The 16,269-nt window shown below is 35.2% G+C and overlaps 1 protein-coding gene across 2 annotated transcripts in view; it reads right to left on the reverse strand.

Annotated features, from left to right (window-relative positions):
- Positions 1-1,241: 1,241 nt before the first annotated feature.
- Positions 1,242-16,269, reverse strand: part of LOC128208936 (neuropeptide prohormone-4-like) — a 48,543-nt gene continuing 33,515 nt past the window's right edge. For both annotated transcript variants that reach the window (XM_052912659.1, XM_052912657.1), the window contains exons 3-5: positions 11,185-11,322; positions 5,294-5,407; positions 1,242-4,038 (exon numbers count right to left, since the gene is read on the reverse strand). In XM_052912659.1, the coding sequence (XP_052768619.1) occupies positions 3,845-4,038; positions 5,294-5,407; positions 11,185-11,322 (446 nt within the window). In that variant the 3' untranslated portion in view covers positions 1,242-3,844. The remainder of the gene's footprint in view (positions 4,039-5,293; positions 5,408-11,184; positions 11,323-16,269) is intronic.

Here is a 16,269-nt window from a genome sequence, read left to right on the forward strand (position 1 = left end):
ATAGCCTCACAGAATCGTTGTACAATGCTTCCTTGATTATTTTATGTATGGAAATATTTTGCGAAATGCGTAGGTCTTTATATTCATTTGGTGATTTTCAAATGCGTATGACATAGGCGGAGGAATTCATTACGTAATTGGTGTAATCTTTGTGCACGTTACATATAGCTTGTAAAACACTCTAATTTGTTTAACGACCATATTTCCACAAGAATAAACATTTTTATAGAAGTAAAATAGTTTGTTGAAAACTTGGTTATATATCACCATATTCCAAAAACATTACGATCCAGCCGATAATTAATTAACTGCGGATAAAATATAGTCCAAGATTTACAAACATAACAAAGAAACAATAAATAAATTTATTACAAAGTTATTGATAACTCTTTAACGCTTCTTTAAAAAAAAGAGCTTTTTCTGCAAGCTTTTCTTCATCGTCAACGGTGGAAAAAAATCTTTTAAAAGCTGTAATTAGTACAATTTACTAAGACAAAATAAAGTCTTCATATTCGATCGAGACCAAGATATGTAAATATTTCACAAATCAAGACTGCGCCTCGCATATTCGGACTGAATACCTCTGTGTGTGAATGCTGTAGATGCTCATTACTATGGTGGCTAATATCAGTCGCATGGCGAACGTCTCTAACCTGGCTGCCAGTCTAAAGTCGAACGCCTCCAATCGACATATTAACGTGATGGCTTTTGCGTTGGTGTATACATTATTCGCTGTCGATTTGGAACATTTTCGCCTAGCGGGTTTTTGGATGTTAGCGCGATTTATAGAAAAACAACAAATATCTTTAGCTCAAGCAACCTTGTTGTTCATTAAAACAAAACCATGTGAGCATACTTTAAAAAGGTCAATGAAAGGAAAGCTTTATGACATGTTCTGAATAAAATTCCAGAGGAGAATGTTTACATACATTTATGACAGTTTAAGCGCGGCGTTTGCGAACGACTTGCTTTGCCTCGATAAGACTTTCGAGGTTTAACGAAATATGTATGAACACAAACGGAAAAACGTATGTGACTGTTTTGCAAAACCAAACATGATCATACACATCGATATGACAAAGCCGGCAGCCTCAATAAGAACGACATGAGAGGGGGCCTGTGCTTTGCCTAGTTCGTCAGTTCGAGCAAAGAGGGGAACATTTTCTGTCTGCCTGGCTATTTTTCGCGTAACTAACCGTGCACACTAACGGCCAGGGGTTAGATGAAGACAACACAAATCGTCGACTTTGCAGTTTTTATTAATTCATCATTTGCCAGCAGGTATAATTAGCATGTATAATTTATTATTGTATGACAAAATATCTAAACAAATCGGCTCTTGATGTAAAGGTGTTACTTGCCGTTTAAGTTAAAATATATATAAATAAGAAATTGCTAGTAAATAAGAGCTGCCATTGTTTCATTTATGTCTAAAGGAAAAAAAAATCTTTGTGTATTCAGGTACAACTCTTTATCTAGGAAAGGTTTTCAGCAATGCACCTTTGCAATTTAATTTATTGGCGAAGAAAATGCATACTACAGGTACCTTGCTCTTAAGCCAAATATAAGAATAATTTATTCATCAAAATGGCTTTAACAATGGGTAATAACTTGAATTGGTAGATTCCCTTGATGAGGTTTTGGATTCAAAGAGAATATCGACTGTTCGCACATAACGATTTATAACACGCTATTTAAAGGACGTAAACGAATTTGTTTTTTGTGAAAAATTGCATCATGTTTTTTGTTTGATAATATTTTAAAATAGTCTAAACAGCGTAAGAGTACTTTCTGTGTACCTAAATGATCCTAACTCGATGTTATAATACATTTGAGACATCATGAATCCAAATCAAACACATTAACGGCATCTACAAATGACAGAACATACATATAGCACTCTATTTATAACATTATTACAAATCATATAAACAATATGGCGTAGATAATATAATTTAAAAAATAGAATATTTCGCAATAAGTTTCAACGTTATTTTCGAGAAGATATTAAATATTGACTGAATTCCGGGAAATGTGTTAGCTATGTTGATCAAGTATACGATGAATTAAAAAGTAATGTACTATAATACATAACACAATGTTTTCCATAGGACATCGATCACGACTCGTAAATGAACCCACCAGAGATTGAATGTCTAATTAATCTTATTATCTAGCAGTAAATACAGCAAATGAGTGTATTTCTGATATAAAAGAAAACATCGTTGAGTGTCATAGGCGTTAATGACTGCAAGGAGTTTAAACTATAAATCAATTGGAGGAAAAAATACAATTAGAAGCAAGGAACATATTTCTAAATTCATAATACAGCTTACTTGTTCTTGTATCTACTCTAGTCAGAACATTTCAAGTGTTAAAGTATAAGGAATGGTTACAATCCAGTAACTATATTTGTCTATGTTTTCCCCAGAACAATTATATTTTTTGTAGAAGAAATATATACTTTCAATAATGTAGATGTTTTGCGTGATTCCAAGCTGTTCATTTACATGATTTTGAAAGTAAATCCTTTCACCTGCACTGCATTTCACTATTGTTAACCCTGGTGGATGTGTAATGCACTGCATTTCACTAAACTAGGTGTTCACACTGATGGAAGGTGACTGCATTGCGTTTCACTTGTGTTAACACTGACGTAGGCTACTTTTAAGCCCTTTTGCAAAACATGTTAAATGTTCTTGAATCAAAACAGGGTCCCGTTTAACAAATAACCAGGCATAAAACCGTTTTTAGCGTTAACTTCTTTTTAAGAAAAATATCATAACACTTTACAGTGACCCAGGGTTTTCTTAAGCACAACAAGGTTTACGACTGAGATATATCGGGCCTCTGTTCCGTATTTTAACTTTTAAAGTTTCCCAATTACAAAATGTAAGTAATATTACATGGTTTTGATGGATTATTATTTCTTCAACCTTAATTTCAGCTGTATTTTACCACAACGCAAACAAAAATATTACTCAAAAATAGCTTTTATTTGTTGTGTGAACTTCTTAATAATTTGCTTTCAAGTCAAATGTCATGTTGAACATATTCAAAACAATTCAATGGTAATAAATATATTATGAAGATTCTAAAACTTAGGATCCTGCCAAATGGGCCGCCAGACACATGCATTATTAGGAATAAACCTCATTCATACCTTAGTAATACAGTTATACATAATGTAAAAAAAATCAATAAAAAATCTTGGATAAGACAATTTAAAAACAAGGCCAGAAAAATAAAATAATTGTTTTCATGTAAGCAAAGTAATCTTTAATGAAATAGATTTGACGAAGAAGTATACGTTGCTTAAGGAAATGAACGTATAATACACCATAAATGATTCACCATTTGTACACAATATACCCAGTCCAAGTGCACAGCATCAGTACATGTAATTAACAAGCATGACAGGAAATCACAGAGATAACAAAAACATGAACAATGATAACTGATAAATATCAACAAAAAGACAATGTTGTTGTTTACAATCACTCGTCATTCTCAATCGAATCTTATATAATAGTATGAAAATGTTTGAGAAAATTTAAAATGATGGTAGATTTCTAAGCATAAATAAAAGTTAAAATTGACTGCTTTTTAAAGAATAAATCAGAAAATGTTCTATGTAAAAATGATAGTCACATTCACTCAAATACATCTATTGTGTATGGCATAAGGAGTTTCAAGCATAATACATATACATTTATGATGGCTTTTCTTTTTATACAAAATATATATGACTTTTAACTAGATGTTTTCATATATCGCACGACTCTGAACAGACTATGCCCGAAACCAACGCATGCCGATTGCAATGGACGCCATGGGGTGAGGCTCAGATGATAAGCCCTCCGTCGACAATTTGGGTCAGCATGTTCATCGTGTCATACCATTCCCCTTTTGGCATACCCAACTTCAGTAATGGTCGCATATCATTCTGAAGCACTGCGAAAAACACATCTTCCAAGTTGCGCTCCGCTTCCGGAGTGAGACCGACCATCATCGATAAATCTTCCAAGTTTGTGCCAACTGAAATCAAGTATTTAATACAAAGTCAATTCATAACAAGGACAGAAGGCATATAAAATACATTAGTTTAGTCATTCACAGGCCAGCTGAAATGATATATTTTCTTTCGAGACGATGACTTATTCTGAAGGAAACAGAGCTTATTCTACATAAGTTGACAAATCGCTAAAAATACTTGAATGCAATCGGAACGCAGTTCTAGTCAAGTCAGACAATATGACGTGCAACATTTTAAGTGGATGTAAACATTCATAATTCATAACACCTTAAGGCATTAAAATGGTTCTTGTTATGACTTCACCATTTTACGTACCATTTTACTACCGTCACCACATCACTAGACCATTTGTCAAAGTGTACAGCGTGATAAACGACATCGTTGTTAACATTTAGACATGAAGTATTTGATGACGCGCTCAAATATTCTTGTATAAACATGTAACGCTAAAACAGTCAAATCTGTGATGGAATTACAGCAGATCACAAGTGTAGCTATTGAAATTTCCGTAGTAGTAACGATTTGAAAGTTAACAACAATATTATTAACAATTTTGGTAACTTTAACATAATTTTGTTCAATCGGCCCGATAATGTATTATTGTTTGAAAACTAAGCAAGAAATGTATACACGTACTACTAGAGGCTGTTGAAGAAAGCTTGTACTGTACAACTGCCGACAAAAATAATATAATACCATTTTGGAAGACCTAAAAAGTCATTTGCGTAAGTTTAAAGAAAGCTGATACATCATGCTGTCAAAAAATTCAGAAACTAAAACGTCCCCTGTCGCAAGGAGCGTCGGGAAATCCGCGTTTTTCAACAGCCTGTCAGTCCTACTTGAAATACGCTGACACTGTCTGTCCAGTGGGAATAGATTTTACAAACAATCTGAATTCATTTCAAGACATTGATATCATTCATCGAGTTTCTATTGTCGTTCAATCCTTGAATTAAATGCGTATGCAGCAAAATTTGAGTTACATTCAATCAAACTTTTACTTCAAACCAATTCGTTTACATGTAAACAAGAATTCCATTTATAGAACTGCAGTCTTGCTATCGTTCAAATCTGTTTTCTCACGTAATTGGATGATAGATCAACGACACTGATAATAACTTATTTAAATCCAATCACCAACTTTAACGGGATCATTGTCGCGCAATATCGACAACAAGGTTAAGTGAAAATAAAAAAAGAAGTACTCCATACTGTTCTGCTTTCAATTCAATCTATTGAAGTGTAGAAATGGGTTACCTGCGAGAGAATGGGCCACAAGTTCTAGGTCTGCGCCACTGAAAAGGTTCTGTTGCATCCATTTCCGGTTTCTCTCCAGAAAGTTGTAAATGGATTCCACGGACGGTCGGCGGCCTGAAAAATGAAATACATGTCTTTCATCTTATGAATATCTTGTACTCGTATTCGGATATAACCAACGTAATTTGCGGTGTTTACACTAGCTTTTCTTTCCTCTTTTTGCACTACGAATTTATCTCGTGTGGTGTTGAAATTATCAATCACAGTTGACCGTATGTAAGTGCTGTGGGGTTTTTTTTTTCGAATGCTGATTTGTTGTCTAACCTGTTCAAATAGCATTGATACAATGCCTTTAGAATTGTCGCCAAGGTGATTAAAGCATGAGAGAGACGATCACTCATACAGACGTTGGATTTAATTGGCCTGAGCCTGCACGATGGTTAAGTGTGTATTTACAATTGTGATGCACGCGTATTGCTCTGTTCTTACATCTATAACTTCACTCCAAAGAATATATTGTTGTAAATGTCAAATGCATTAATGTTCTGTCATTCCATTCCTCGTCGATTATAACTTTATATTTTTGACCTTTGGCTTCATTTTCTGCTCAACTTCCATCGATAGAAGCTATTTACGTGTCTTTATTCTTATTTCTTTCCCCAATGTCAACAGGGACCGAACGCTGAGGTGTTTTAAGGGAAAAGTAATTTAATTCATGCAAAGTGTGTAATTAAATCTTATTTGCATCTGTTCTCACGGGACCTGTGTTTGAAGTCATGTCCCTGATCGATTATTCGAAACCGTTTCAAAACATTCGTGAGGCGTAAACAATGTTTGTGATAAACAGCCCTACATACAAAGTGGCGCCAAAGTTGCAGATTTTAATAATTCAAGATTAAATAATTGAAAGTGATAATATTACTTTAAATACAATCGAAAAGTGAAGACGACAAATGTTTTTTTTTCATCAACAATTTTGATCACGCCAGCAGGTTATAAAAAGAAGCTTTCATGTCATTTAAAAACAATTAAAAATAAATGAAAAAGGACTCCCGACGAATCCATCAAATAATTTAAGGGCATGTAGCTCTAAACAAACATGTTATTGTATTTGCCTGAAAACAACCATGTGAACTCCGAGGAGTGGCAATAGAACACTCTAAATGCGGAAACATAAAATGTTCGTACATTATTTATGAACATAGTCTAAACCTGTCTACTTAAGTAGCGTTGAAACCAAAGAATTTGTATTTCGAGGGGTGAAAGCGAAAAGGTTCTATCTTGTCCTTTATTTAATGCCACTTAGAACTTTTTCGCATTCACCCCTCGATTGGTTCTTTACTATCTATTATCCCGTTGTTTGGATAGACAATTTATATGTCCGTTAAAACGTAACATCACACCGTACACAGAATAGTTCTTTTTATAGATATTTAATGTTCCATTTCTCGCTGTTTAGAAGCCCAAAATTGGGCTTGACACTGTAGATTATACCACCTTAAATACATTTTATTCTGTATTTGTGTTGTACCTTGCTAGCTGTATTACAAAATGTAACTTATTATGAACTCGTTTATCATGTTAAAAGTTGTTTAACTAACTAAACGCGATTTTCCTTTTTATGAATGATGCTAAACTTTCCCCGTTAGTATTGTGATTATATTTGCATTGAAGGACTTTGCGTTGAATTATGAAACGTGAAATTGGCATTCGTAAAACAAAATTGATAGAGTGCATTGTTATTTCAATTTATTGTTATTTAGCGTTGCATTGCAATACTGAACGGCACCATACATACCGTGAGGGTTTTAATTATTGCCACAGAGCGGTATACGGAACACCATGGAAGGCTTTTCCGTAATCAATGTTTACTTTGATGAGTCGTTATTTGATTATGTTAGCTGGTGCATCAGACTAGTTATGAGTGTCATGGTTTCGCATCGGAATGAGGTCCATGTATAATCATCTTTGCTGACGGGTCATAGTTATAAATATGTATGGTATGAATATTTTATTGTGGAACGTGTGGAACTTATTTGTTAACAGTTTTGGAATGTTTCACTGTTATATTTACACCAAAAATAATACATTTTTTATACAAAGTAGATCTACGTTTATAAATTAGAGATCACAATAAAAAAACGCATGTAGCCATAAATTAGTTGGTCAATTAAACATTTGTTAACGTTGTTGTATTGTTCATTTCGATTATTCTCCCTTAGATATATGGAACGACTTCCGCGAATAGGTCAATGTGAAACGCTCAAAGCATGTCGAAGGTATTCTCTGTCTGTGTGCAACACTGTAGGCCAACATTACGAAAGGCGTATTCACTTATTATAAGCAGACTGATGAGGCAAGGTATGGTGCATATTGGAATGAAACACGCCTTAGTCGCAACGCGCCTTAGTTTACTTTAATACGCGCATTGGCAGCAAAAGCGCCTTGGTTAATAGCTTTTGAAAAACTAAAGAAAGCCCCTTGGTAGCTATGCGCCATATTTAACCCAAGTAAGCGCATTGGTACAACGCACCTCTGTTTACACTTAGCAATAGCAATATAAAACGCGCCTTGGTAGCAACTCATCTGTAGCAACGCGCCATCCTTAACTTTAAAACGCACCTGGTACGCAAAGCACCCTTGTTATTATTGTGTAGCACTATAGAACGCACGTTGGTAGCAACACACCCTTGTTTACATTCTGTAGCACTATGGGAAAAGCGCCCTGTGTAATATAATTGTAGTACTACAGAACGCACCTTGGTAGCAACGCTCCCTGGTTCAATTTTAGCACTATAGAAAAAGCGCCATGTGTAATTTAATTGTACAACTTGATAGCAACGCGCCTTGTTAACATTTTATCACTATAGAAAAAGCGCTCGGGTTAATTTAATTGTAGCAGTATAGAACGCGCTTTGGTAGCAATTCGCCCTAGTTAATATACTTGTAGGGCTTAAGAACGCGCATTTGAAGCAAATTACCCTGGTTAATATACTTGTAGCGCTTAAGAACGCGCTAAGATAGCAATTCGCCCTTGTTAATATACGTGTTGCGCTTAAGAACGCGCTTTTGTAGCAATTCGCCCTTGTTAATATACGTGTTGCGCTTAAGAACGCGCTAAGACAGCAATTCGGCCTTGTTAATATACGTGTTGCTCTTAAGAACGCGCTTTGATAGCAATTCGCCCTTGTTAATATACGTGTAGCGCTTAAGAACGCGCTTTGATAGCAATTCGGCCGTGTTAATATACGTGTAGCGCTTATGAACGCGCTTAGATAGCAATTCGCCCTTGTAAATATACGTGTTGCGCTTAAGAACGCGCTAAGATAGCAATTCGCCCGTGTTAATATACGTGTTGCGCTGAAGAACGCGCTTTGATAGCAATTCGGCCTTGTAAATATACGTGAAGCTCTTAAGAACGCGCTTTGATAGCAAATCGCCCTTGTTAATATACGTGTAGCGCTTAAGAACGCGCTAAGATAGCAAATCGCCCTTGTTAATATACGTGTAGCGCTTAAGAACGCGCTAAGATAGCAAATCGCCCTTGTTAATATACGTGTAGCGCTTAAGAACGCGCTAAGATAGCAAATCGCCCTTGTTAATAAACGTGTAGCGCTTAAGAACGCGCTAAGATAGCAAATCGCCCTTGTTAATATACGTGTTGCGCTTAAGAACGCGCTTAAATAGCAATTCGCCCTTGTTAATATACGTGTTGCGCTTAAGAACGCGCTTAGATAGCAATTCGCCCTTGTTAATATATGTGTAGCGCTTAAAAACGCGCTTAGATAGCAATTCGCCCTGGTTAATATACTTGAAGCGCTATAGAACGCGCTTTGATAGTAATTCGCACTGGTAAATATACTTATAGCGCTCTACAACGCGCATTTGAAGCAAATTACCCTGGTAAATATACTTATAGCGCTGTACAACACGCATTTGAAGCAAATTACCCTGGTTAATATACTTAAAGCGCTCTATAACGCGCATTTGAAGCAAATTACCCTGGTTAATATACTTTCAGCGCTCTATAACGCGCATTTGAAGCAAATTACCCTGGTTAATATACTTTCAGCGCTTTAGAACGCGCATTTAAAGCAAATTACCCTGGGTAATATACTTGTAGCATTATAAAACGCTTGAGAACGCGCTTTGATAGCAATTCGCCCTGGTTAATGTATTTGCAGCCCTATAGAACGCGCATTTTAAGGAACACGCGTTTGTGCAGCTCTATAGAACGCATTACAGGAGGAAACTTCTGTTATCAGTAAAGCCGGCATGAATCTAGGCATTAACCGAAATGGAACTACTACACATTAATATGATATTTATTGAGAAATATTAGACTTAATGGTAAACATGGTAATTTTATCAACGTACCATGTCAAAGAAGTTGATCAGAAATGTCCAGAAATGACATAACAGTGTTCTCTGTACCAACATGTTTTGATTAAATTCAGACAATCCATGAGGTTCGAAAACAAGGTTTGGCATGCGGCGTTTAGGATATTAGTTGTTAGTTATTTTTCGATCTAATATGATGAAGTTATCACCAGGGTGTGTATCTGTGATGAGTTTAATTATAACTTACGTCAGTGCATAGGAATTTATTTTAAGACAAAAGATCAAATTATAATTTGAGAACCTTGCCAGTTAATTCTTCGAGTTAGCGGTTGCTTAGTAACACGCTTAATTTATCACCACAACGGTGCCGAACCTAAGGTTGGTCACTTGTCATCGGTGTTTCAATACTTATTGGTGTGAATGTATCGCAGGTTTTGTTAGCATTGGATCGTCAAAATTCTAAATTGGGATAAATCGTGAACAAGTGTCTTGTCATGGCATGGGTGTTCTAAAATAAGCCATTATAACATGCAGTTATCCACTGCATATACATATTAAGAAACAATTCAAATTACGTAGCAAAAGGAGAAATTTCATCTAGATAAGTAGCAAGAAATGATTACGGAAAATCAACAACTAAACGAACGTAGATACATCTGACATCACACTAATACGTACATATAGTAGTATTTATTACGTATAAAATGATATAAGAAGAGGCCTTATAAAGCGCTGGTATATTTTCCTTTTTAATGCATTGAACACGCACTCGAGCGCAATAAAATGCTTGTTTAACCTTTGCTATGAATCTTAATGCGTAAGAGGGAATTCAGTACGAGGGTATTCAGTACGACGGTATTTAGTACGAGGGTATTCAGTTCGACGGTCTTCAGGACGAGGCTATTTAGTACGAGGGTATTCAGTTCGACGGTCTTCAGTAAGAGGCTATTTAGTCCGAGGGTATACAGTTCGACGGTATTCAGTACGAGGGTATTTATTAAGAGGGTATTCAGTTCGAGGGTATTCAATACGCGGGCATTCAGACCGAGGGCATTCAGTACGAGGGTATTCAGTACAATTGTTGAAGAGTATTCAGTTCGAGAATATTCAGTACGAGGGTATTCAGTACGAGGTTATTCAGTTCAATGGTATTCAGTACGAGGGTATATATTACGAGGGTATTAAGTTCGAGGGTATTCAGTTCGAGAGTATTCAGTACGAGGGTATTTAGTACGAGATTATTCAGTTCGATGGTATTCAGTTCGAGGTGATTCAGTTCGAAGGTATTCAGTTCGAGGGTATGCAGTACGAGGGTATGCAGTACGAGGGTATTTAATTTGAGGGTATTCAGTACGAGGGTATTCAGTTCGATAGTATTCCGTTCAAGGATATTCAGTTCGAGAGTATTCAGTACGATAGTATTCCGTTCAAGGATATTCATTCGAGGTTATTCAGTTTGATGGTATTTCGTTCGAGGGTACTCAGTACGAGTGTATTCAGTACGAGTGTATTCAGTACGAGTATATTCAGTTCGAACATCAAGTACTCACGAGCGTTACATAGATCTTTGTCTTCATCAAAATGGTCGGGGCAGTCTGGATGGTCGTCACACACGGCGTCCAGGGCTATACAGACGGGAACAGTAGCGGACCCGCACAGAAACGGCTGGTAGGGCGGACACGGGTTTCCTGCAACAGAAAGGTAATGTGATATTATAACAACTGTCATGAAGATATTTTAGTGCAGGTTTATCTCGTATTTGTGTATTGTCTAAGCCCTGTGCCTCAACATGGTAAACGATAAATTGGGTGCGTCTCTTTATTTTCCATGGTAATTACACACTATTTATAGACTGTTTTTCGGATTTCAAAGCATCTTGTTTCAAGGGCTTGCAGTGGTACGAGTAGGTTTTCCATACTTGAGTAATCAAAAAACAATCATACACAAAACATACAACTAAATAAACCTATGGGAAACACTATGTACACAAATTTAACCATTCAATTCATTATCAAATTATAATTCGTAAACATGTATGTGATGAAATACAGTTCAAAAGAATTTTAACTTGTTGTACAACTGATCTTGTGATTGGAATTACTTGAAGCGTTATCAAAAGTTGAATGTACACATGTTCTGGTGATGTCAAGTGCCGTCAAGTGTACGTGTCACAGTGATACCATAAAATGCTGTGTTGATGATATTTGCCTAATGTGTTTTAACCTCAGAGTAGAAAGAAATGCAAGATAGTGTTAATACTGCTTAACATTATTTCGGACACATCATGATTCCTAGAGTATCTTAACATTAGACCAGGCCAAATTGATTCCGTGAGTAGCGTCATCGGGCGGTTAGGTTTGATTAATTTGAAATAAAATAAAATTTAGCAAAGTCTGATTAAAACAAAGGATTATGATTTTCTGACCCCATTTTCTCGCAAAATGCTTCAGAGTATCAAGCGCGCCAAATTTCTTAACTGAAACTAACATTACAAAATCTAAATAGTTTAGATTGAGATTGAGATTCGATTTTAGTATTTTTGTGTTATTGGGACAATATCCCACATTTATTGATTATAGTTAGCGTTTCATAAGCATTGATCTTATTTCGTCAAAAGGATAGTACGGTCATTATTTGATTATAGAAATGATCAAGTTTACTGGCATGCACAATGAAATATCTGTGTTTAAAGAAAAAAAATACATTCCTAAGGATGGTAGTAGATAATTAATGGACAAACTTTCCAAACGAGCTGATAATTCAGAAAACAAATTACATTGTTTTATGAACACGGCAGCAATGAAGACATATCTACAAAAGATAGTCCGACGAAAGAAAATCGAATCGTTCAGACAGTGTATATGGTTGATTTAGCTCATTTATATCCCCTAGGACTGAGTCAGTTAGGTCCATCATGTAAATAAGTCTCTGATCCAAATTGTATAAAGACTTTAGTTTTTATATCTTGAGAAAATGTCCATCGAGGAAGCTCATTTGGTCAGAATAATTCAATGCCGCACCCGCTTAAATTTGTATCAGAGGAGTCAAAGATGAATGTCTGAGTTTCGATGTTCGCCGCTTTCATTAAGTTTGCATGTAAAGTTGGTCACTTTACTGACTTATTGCGAATGTAATCTGATGAAATCCAGGCATGAATTCTGCTGCAACAGACTTCTACTAAACATCCATTTGCAACATCTAAATACTTGTTACATTAACATTACACTGTCATTCGCACTAGAAGCATTTAGGCAGAATTCATCCCACACATTATCCTGGTTATTGGTCTGCGAATAGAGAATCATCAAATCAGATTTCGAGCCATGCAATTCAGAATGTATTGCCCTATGAAATTAACATCGATTTACTGACAGACAGTTGTTGAATCTAGAAATACTAGCTAATCTGTTTTTTGTCAGACCCATTCTTGCAGAACATAAATGGAATTTATCACATTGATGTAAACTTTATTTCTCGACATGATTAAATCATCGGGGTTTATCGCATTATACTATCGCTTCCGAAACTGCCAACAAAGAGTGTTTTTATATCGGTTACGAAGCGAAATTTGTCAACTAGGTGTACTTCCTTTCGGCAGCAAGAAAGACCTTATTTACTTATTTTCATAAGAATGTTTTTATTAAATCCTTCATTACAGCAATGTATGGTTAGTTGATATTAAGATCGTATTTTATTTCACGAGTGTCATAGAAAAAATATGTTCACGAGTGGCGAAGCGTAGTATGAATACAAATTACTACCCCGCCATTTATTGAATGAACATTAGAAAGATCGAATGTGTTGGCAAAACAATTGCGGATAATCATTGGATATAAAACATTTTTCTTAGTTTAAGAGTGTGTTTCATGATACATGTTTATTCAGTCATATTGTTAGAGACCAGTCTGTTTTGCTTGAAGACAGGTCGATTTCCAGGTAATGATGATGACCACGATAGTTTGTTGACAAATTTTGATTCGTGGTTTGGGTAAAAAAATCAGTAAATCTGTAAATTGTTGTGTTAATTTCCGGGAAGTTCTTATTACGTATTACAAAGACAAACAGTTCAAAAAACATTTGAACGATGATATAACATTCTATTTATGTTCGAACAGTTGTTTTAGTCTGTAATTTGTTTGGTATGAAACCAAACCTTCAAACATTCAGCTTTAAGATCAAGAAAACGTTTAAAAAACGGGGTAACCATTTTTCTAATAAACGGTAAGTTGTTAATTTCCAAATATATCTTTATTTTAACTTATGTTACATTTCTTTAAATTTCAAATATTTTATTTGCAAACATTTTCTGTTTCAAAATTGTTATGTTTTGATCAAGGTGAAGTAACTACAATGGATATTAAAAGTAGTTCTGAAAGTTGATATTTTCACTGTTGTTATTTTAGTAATAAAACTCCATATTTCATCGAAAAGCATGAAAGAAAATCAAATATCACCCGATGAGGATAGTCCTTTTATAACAAAGGAAATAGTAATCTGTTGTTCAATTAAAATGCTGTTAAAAGTTCATGTTCAAACAAAATTCAGAGAAGCAATTGATTCATACTTTTAAAGCATGTGTTTAATGTATGTTAAACAACTCAGTTTTAAATGTAAAATTGTGTATGATGCTGTTGTACACGGATTGTTGCACTGTTTCAGTAATGTGTTCTGGAAATCCGTATTTCCCTTTTACATAATGTGTACATTCTAGTACAGATGACCTGCGATGAATTAGGTAATTGTAAGGCTTGCGTGACAGTATTTCACAAACTGTCAAATAGTTGTCACAATCCCGTGATGTCTATTCTCCAATGACATTACTGATGGTATGCATTCCTTCATATCTTATTTATTATAATGGTTTCTTGAAATGTTTCGAGAGACATTGGATCGCCTGAAATTGATTCTTAATTTAACAATCTCCCAAAGAGATATTTTATTTCCTTTATGATGACGGGCCTCAATCAATAACAAGGAGAACGTATACTGTGCATTGAGACTTTTTAAACAACATTTACATAATCGTACGCGATTCATTTATTGTGTTTTGTATTCAAATAAGAACATCCTTCTATATTAGTGTATGTATGTCACGTGATAAAAACGTCATACAAGCCATGTCGGGAGGCAACAAATTGCTTAAAACAAAGATAACTGTTCTTTGTCACTAATTTAAATGAAACAAAGGGCGGTATATGCAACTTAAAGAGTCCGCCTTCGTATTTTTACCTGGGCCCTGCAGCGTATACTACGCAAGGTTTCATTTGAAATGATGACGAAATAATAAAGTTTGTTTAGAATCTCATTCAAAGCAAAATATTGCCTTCCGACGTAGCTTTTATGGAGCAATTTATCACGTGAACTTTATAAACCTTGGAAAAATGATCAAATATATTAGGCCATTTTTTATGTGTCAGACTTTACGATAGTTGATATTTATATTTATTTGGTATATATCATATTTATGTTACTTCATATTCCAGATTCTCTATGAGGTACTTATTTCGAGGAGTAAAGAATACCCCATAGGGTAATTGCAATTCATCATTAACGTTTAGATCTTACCCAATACATCTGTAATGTACGTTCATAAAAGCGGCCAATGATAGATGTCGCACTGCGTTCATAGAGTAGGGCATTAAATTCATAAAGCATCTTAAAGAAAAAAAATCAAATAAGTGAAAACAAAAGTTTTCTTAGTCGAATTTTAAGAAAACTAACCATGCCAAATTTTTTAAAAAGACAACAAATTTGTCAAAATAATAAATACATGAGAATAAATTTGTTGGTTGTTCGTTATCATTGAATACAGTTTATTGACTCTTGAACAAATCACGCCTATCAGCTGATGGACGTTGACAGCCTTGACGTACCACTGATGTCAGTGCATAACTGCCGTCAAATGTAGCGTACCATTTACATACATGTGTCAATCCAGAATAAAGTATTCAAGAACAAGAACGCAGAGGAGAGAACGCCGACTGTGTTAGTCGAAAAAGGAGCATCTCTCAACAATTTGTCCATACTTTTTTTCAGAATTTGATAAGCGTAAACGTGCGGCTTTAAACGTGGTAAGCTGAAATAAAAATGATTCCTCTTGAAAAACGACATACGGTGTTGACCAGACAACGATTGGATTATTCGCTTATGTTTCATCAATATCGCAGTCAAACAGACGCTCGATACTAATGGCATGAATGAAAAAGTAAGCGTCTGGGGACCAAGAGCAGTCATGTTGCCACACTGTGCCGTTGGTATCACATCGATTTTCCTTTTGCCTTTTGGGGTTTTACAATAATTAAACCGATAAAAGAGTTTCCTTTAAAACGGGTTATGTGTTTAATGTGTTCTTGATTCATTTGATTATCAAGTTGACCCTAGAGTTCACTTTTCAAAAATGTTGTCAAAGCCAGTGACGATTTTCACCTTGCCCGAAATAATCCTGTAGCTTTTAAAAAATACGAATATTCAAAATGTGAGATAGATTTTAGTTCTGACAATGTCGAAGTGGGGCGTTTGTTTAAAAAATACTTTAAACATCTGAAATGGGCAGCGTCTATTATTCGAGTAAAGTTGTTTTTGTTTTGTTTCTCCGAAATGACTTAGCTTGGTTTCGCCGCTAAGATAGATACTTA

This window comes from Mya arenaria, chromosome 11 (genome assembly GCF_026914265.1).
Source record: "Mya arenaria isolate MELC-2E11 chromosome 11, ASM2691426v1".
Classification (NCBI taxonomy): Eukaryota; Metazoa; Mollusca; class Bivalvia; order Myida; family Myidae; genus Mya; species Mya arenaria.